Source organism: Echinops telfairi, unplaced genomic scaffold (assembly GCF_000313985.2).
Source record: "Echinops telfairi isolate 266 unplaced genomic scaffold, ASM31398v2 ScPeMD7_3533;HRSCAF=4204_0, whole genome shotgun sequence".
Taxonomy (NCBI): domain Eukaryota; kingdom Metazoa; phylum Chordata; class Mammalia; order Afrosoricida; family Tenrecidae; genus Echinops; species Echinops telfairi.
This window is the reverse complement of record NW_022107431.1, coordinates 38,521,144-38,527,494: the sequence shown is the minus strand read 5'-3', so window position 1 is coordinate 38,527,494 and position 6,351 is coordinate 38,521,144. Positions and strand designations below refer to the sequence as shown.

Genomic DNA, 6,351 nt, shown 5'->3' with positions numbered 1-6,351 from the left:
AATGTAACCGCATGACCCAATCTCCCTTTCATCTTGGCCACTGCTGCCCACGCTGCTATGATCCTGTTTGCCATCAGGCAGAGAGGAAGGGGCGCTGTCGTGGGTGGGGCTACTAGCTGCCTAGACAAGTCTCTTCCATATCTGCAGCCTGCACCCAACACACTGCACGTTTCCCCTGGTGAAATCATTGCTTTCATAACAGGTTGATTTTGAAGAATCCAAAGACAATTGGATCTTGATTTTCTGTGGGTAGATTATCCCCTAGCTGACTCATCCACCCTTTTCTTTTTTAAAGAGCTTATTCCCCAAACTCTGTGCCCCCAAACACACACGCAATTAATACACATACTCAGAAACTAGGAAAGTTTTAGGAATCTAGTTCACTAAAAAGTATTCAATGGGTGATGATTAGAATAGTCTCCCAAAGTACAGGCCATGTGACCAGCGGTTGGTCTGTATGTCACAGATTAAATGCTGAAAGTGGAGTTTACATTCTGACTCTAGCACATCTCTGTATAATCTTAGGTCCATTCCTATAAGCATCCACTTTCAACAGTTGTATTGGCATATACCTCACATATCATACGGTTCAGAATCTCAATTATATCAAGAAGAGTTGTACAATCACCACCATTCTCACTCACCTTTTTCTCTAGCTGGGAAGGGGCTGCTTAGCCAGTTAGCAAGAGTTCTTAGGGTGGTGCTTCTATGTGGAGTACTGGACTGCCCGGAGTCCTGGTGGCATCCTGGGCTATGCATTGGGCTGCTAACTGCAAAATCATCCTTTGACCCACCAGCTGCCCCACAGGAGAGAGTGAAGGCTACTCTGCACCTGTAAAGAGTGCAGCCTCAGACACCCCGGGGAACAGTTCCATCCTGGTCCACACAGTCACTGTGAGTCAGAATTAACGAGATGGCACTGGGCTTGTTTTAGTTTGCTGTACTGCCCAGAAATGATGTGTGTGTGTGTGTGTGTGTGTGGTGGTAGTGGTGCCTTGGACTGCCCAAAATTATGTTTCCTTATCTGTGCTCCTGATGCCATCCATTAGTGTGGCTCACCGGTGGTGCCTTCTCCAGGTGTGTTTTTGGTCTATCACAGCTTCGTGTATTTGATTTTTTATAGTTATATCATTTTGTAGAGAATGCTAATTCCTAGCCTTCTCTTTTTTTTTTAATAGAGAAGGATTTAATATTTAAATTATATAAATCTGCTTTCTTCTTTACTTCCAGATCTCACTGCTTCCAGATCTTTTTTTTTAAATCGTTTGATTAGGGGCTCATACAACTCTTATCCCAATCCATATATACATTAATTGTGTAAAGCACATTTGTACATTCATTGCCCTCATCATTCTAAAAACATTTCCTCTTCACTTAAGCCCCCGGCATTAGGTCCTCATTTTTCCCCTCCCTCCCCGCTCCGTCGTCCCTCATGAGCCCTTGATAATTTATAATTTATTATTTTGTCATATCTTGCCCTGTCCGGCGTCCCTTCTCCCACTTTTCTGTTGTCCATCCTCCAGGGAGGAGGTCACATATAGTTCCTTGTAATTGGTTCCCTCTTTCCAACCCACTCTCCCTCTACCCTCCCAGTATCGCCACTCACACCAATGGTCCTGTAGGGATCATCCGCCCTGGATTCCCTGTGTTTCCAGTTCCTATCTGTACCAGTGTACATCCTCTGGTCTAGCCAGACTTGCAAGGTAGAATTCGGATCATGATAGTGGTGGCGGGGAGAAAGCATTTAGGAACCAGAGGAAAGTTGTATGTTTCATCATTGTTACATCGCACCCTGACTGGCTCATCTCCTCCCCGAGACCCCTCTGCAAGGGGATCTCCAGTGGCCTACTAATGGGCTTTGGATCTCCACTCCGCACTCCCCCCACCATTCACTATGGTAAGATTTTTTTGTCCTGATGATACCTTATACCTGATCCCTTCGACACCTCGTGATCACATAGGCTGGTGTGCTTCTTCCATGTGGGCTTTGTTGCTTCTGAGCTTGATGGCTGCTTGTTTACCTTCAAGGCTTTAAGACCCCAGACGCTGTACTTTTTGATAGCCGGGCACCATCAGCTTTCTTTGCCACATTTGCTTATGCACCCATTTGTCTTCAGTGATCCCTTCGACACCTCATGATCACACAGGTCCTAGCCTTCTCTTTACGTCCTAATAAGAGAGCTGGCTAAGCGAGCTGTAACATTCAAGTAACTCCATCGGCATGTTAACTTTTCATTTCAATTTCAGATTTTATTTTTCTAGACAGGAACATGCTGGTAGAGAGAGTGTTCGCCGATTTGAAGGAGCAAAGGAGAAAGGCATAGTCAGTTGTGTCACATGTATGACTCTAGAAAGTGATGCTAAGTTCTAGCTGTGGTTGATATTCTGACATAAGAATCCCTTGTTGCAGCAGATGGTGTCCCTTCTACAGACAAGGTCTCTGCTTCGGGGCCAAGAGAGAATCAGCGGACTTGCTCTTTCTCTGAAGAGATGTTTGTTCATTTGTGGCTTGCTCACAACTCTTTCAAGCTTCCCAGCCAATCGCTACCTGATTCTCCAGCAACTCCCACACACTCGGCCAGGCCCTCTGCCCAATGCTGAGAAGCTGACTCTGACAGTGACCCTACAGGACAAAGTAGACCTGCCCCAGAGGGTTTCCAAGGTTGTGAATCTTGATGGAAGCAGATTGCCACATCTTTCTCCTGCTGAATGGCTGGTGGATTGGAACCGCTGACCTTTCCATTAGCAACCAGCTCTGTACCACCAGCACTCTTCACCAGCCCCCCTGCACTGCACCCCTTGTCCTGCTGAAGCCCTTTGGCTCTTTAGGGCTATGTTACATGTGGTGTCCTCTAGTAGCCTCTCCAGATTTCCTCTCCCCATTCATCCCTCCAGTAGAATTTGCCTTTCCCACATCCTAGTGCTCTGCTTTTCTCTCGTAGGGTCTGAAGCAGAGCAACACATCTGCCTGGTTGACTGACGTGATGATGAGAGGGGCTCTCTGACTCTCTCTGCTGCCCCACAATAGAGGCTTGACTGAGCCAACAACTGCATCTCACATCCTTGTGTTTGAGATTCCTTATAACTTCCATTTTCCTAAGTGTCAAAGAACAGCCATGCAATAAAAGTTCATGTTGAGCGGCCATAAAGTACCTGAATTAGGTTCTGTTCCATTTACAGGTTTGGATACATACTAAGTGCCTACCATACCTATTCTGAAGAACCCTGGTGGTGCACTGGTTAAGCAACTGGGCTGCTAACTGAAAGGTCTGTGGCTTAAACTAGTTCGTTCTGGTTCGATCCCCTGCTAAGAAGTTTCCTTTCCATTCCAGATAATGCTGAATCGGACGCTGCCTTTTAACGAGATCCCCCAGGTGACTCTTAGGTTCCCATGTAGGTTCTGATTCAATATGTTTCGAGTATAAATGAAAATTCTCAGCAAGGAGTCCAACTGTGAAGGGTTCGAGTCCTGGTTGAAACTCACCAGACACTCTGTGGGACAAAGCCATGGCAGTGTGCTTCCATAAAGACTTATAGCTTGGAAACCCCAGAGGAGGGCCAGTCCTACTCTGTCCTGTAGGGTGCGTGATGAGTCCGAATTGGCACAAGAGCAGGAGAGATTGTTCTATACATTCTGAGCCCGATTCTGTTTGGCATGGGGCTGCCATGAGTCAAGTGCCATGAGCCACGAGTCAATAGATATAAAATTTATAGATTTTCAAAATTAATTTGGGTTTTGGTGTACTTTCTTTTGGAAAAGCATATGACATATACTCTCATATATGAAACAGACTCTCATATATGAAACCGTGTTTCAATGATATTCTATAAACAGAGGAGTTTTATTCATTCAACAGTCAAAAGAAGATTTATAATAGAAACAAGGAGGTTCTGAAGAAATGATATAAGCCCAATAGATGGCTGACTCAGGCTTTTTCAGACCCCATGGATGAGAGAGGCAGTAACCGCCTATTGGTGGGTGCCAGTGCATGGTGTTGGGATGGTAGAGACAGGCTTCCATGGGCTCTCCTTCAAGATCAATATAGAGAATGAACTAGAATCGCAACTACATTCTAACCTCATCTCTACCATAGTCCTAACGTGGGCTGGCCAGAAAGATTCTACTGCTCTAAAAGCCTTGCTTTTTTCATTTGAAAATGAAATCTAAAATCCAGTATGGCTTGATGGGCTTGTCCAATAGAGGCCCAGAGGGAGCATTGCTGGGGCTGGGGTTGGAAGCAGTTGAAACGACTAGCCTCGATGAGCTCCCACCAGTGAGCCCCTAGCGGCTTGGGTGATTGAGGTATGGACTCAAAACGGGGTCATTAGTCATGCAGCGGTGCAATTCCCACTTGTTCGGTTCTCTGAGAACGTGCCTCAAACTCAGCCAGCACCCGTCTGCCAGCGGAGACCTTCACCTTTGCTATGACGTTGAACAGAGGTTGACTGAGCTCCTGGACAATGACAGACTAACAAAACAGAGCCTGGCGAGCTCCCTGCCCCACACTGAGCCAGTGAAAACACAGGTATCACAACAATTCCATCCCACCGCGCATGGGGACACCATGAGTCAAGGATCAACCCGACAGCAGCTAACAACGCCAGCATGTTCCCAATAACAAATGCCAGTCACCAAAGCCAACCAAAGGTGGGGACAGCCCACCTCTCGGGACAGGTCTCCAGTTCTTCTCTTTGGAAGTGGCACCTGCCTCTTTTTCAAGGATGATCTCTTCTGTGTCAACCACAACTCCTGAGGTTTGGCCCTCACTCTGTCCGGTGGGCCCAGTCACCCGATCGCCTTCACTTATTTTGAAGGATCGACTTGTTCACCACAACAGCTGTGATAAGTCTGGTCCTGCTTTCTAATTCAATTTGCTCCTCTCACCCACCCGGGAGCTAGGTGAGGGCCTAGATAGTCACGACATTAACTAGCTAGCAAGGGGCTAATTAGTCACTGTGTTTGAACTAGCTTATTACTGCCTGCTCACACATTCACAAGGGAGGCAATTTTCTTAAGTACACATTCAAGACAAGCGGCAGGGTCACCTGGTATGGATGTAGCTGTTGAGCGTTAGCTGAGCCTCGTCTTGAAGAGCCGCAATGGCGGCGGCATTCCGGAAACTTCTCAGCTCAGAACCACTGTGTGTAGGAACTGGAAATGAAGATGGAGACACTGTGAGTGGCAGCACAGGAGCCACGGCAGGGGAGGGGGAGGGAAGCTCCTCTCTGGAAGTGGACGGCCCACCCGGAGAGCAGGTGGTCCCCACAGGGACAGGAAATGGTCATGACTGGCAGCAGCGTGGTCTCCCTTGAGAACACTCACCTCCTTCTGCTGGCACCCGCGTAGACTGTGAGGGGGGTGGAATTAGTGAAGTGGTCGAGCCAGGGAAAGGGGAGACAGTAGGGGCTTGGGTCTGCTCACCAGCTTTGAAAGTGACTATGCATTTTAGACAGGCGAATTCAGTGGCATCCAAGCGGAGCTGTCTAAATCGAGCCACGACCTCTTGTAAAGCCTGTATTTCTGATATGATCTTGTTCAGCTTCTGGGAGTCTGTGTTGTCACCATTCATGCCTAGAATAGAAATATGGAAAAAACGCTCCAATATGAATACATTTTCATGGTCTGATATTGATTTTTGACAAAATTCTGCATATCAATATCCATTCAATTGTCACTCTGAGATATCTGATTCCATGTAAACTGGCTATATTGTATGAAAGTTAATATAAAATCTTCCCTTGGATGATAACAAACACAGTAATTTGCATTTAAATAACAATGCAAGCAGTCATGAATGCAACAAAACAACATTATTTGCATTTAAATATAGATTTATAAATGACAGGTATACTCTATTGTTCAGCGGGAATTTGTTATTCTTTACATGTTGTTCTTTTTTCAGTAATGTATTTTTATGGTAATTTCTACAACAAAGTCATTAAATTGTGCAATTCTTACCAGATACAGCCAGTAGAGTGTTAGCATCAACCGGAATGGCCCATTGTGCTATTCCTAGAACAAACAGTTCTCTCCAAGCATCTTCCAAAAGCATCAGCTGTCATACAATAGATGTATAATATAATATAGCGTGTAATTTATAAATTTATCAACAATTTCAGTATGTAAATTTCCATTATTTAAAAAAGTGTTTAACATGCTTGTCTTGGTTATTTTAAAAAAAAGGAATATTCTTGCCTTCTCTTTATCTTGTTGAAAAGGTGCCTATCAATAAACAGATGCATTTGAGTGTCAGCCATTACAATGCCCCAAAGTTTGCTTCCCTCTGTAAAGGGTTAGGCCCCCTTGTCCTTGTACTCCCCATGCTTGGGACTCTAGGAACTGCAGAGACA

General features: G+C 45.5%; 1 protein-coding gene across 1 annotated transcript in view; it reads right to left on the bottom strand.

Annotated features, from left to right (window-relative positions):
• The window catches only part of NR2E1 (nuclear receptor subfamily 2 group E member 1), a 24,236-nt gene that overhangs the window by 4,462 nt on the left and 13,423 nt on the right, over positions 1-6,351 (bottom strand). Inside the window, exons 6-8 of the mRNA XM_004701997.2 lie at positions 5,960-6,056; positions 5,423-5,572; positions 5,047-5,152 (exon numbers count right to left, since the gene is read on the bottom strand). Of these exons, the coding sequence (XP_004702054.1) occupies positions 5,047-5,152; positions 5,423-5,572; positions 5,960-6,056 (353 nt within the window). The remainder of the gene's footprint in view (positions 1-5,046; positions 5,153-5,422; positions 5,573-5,959; positions 6,057-6,351) is intronic.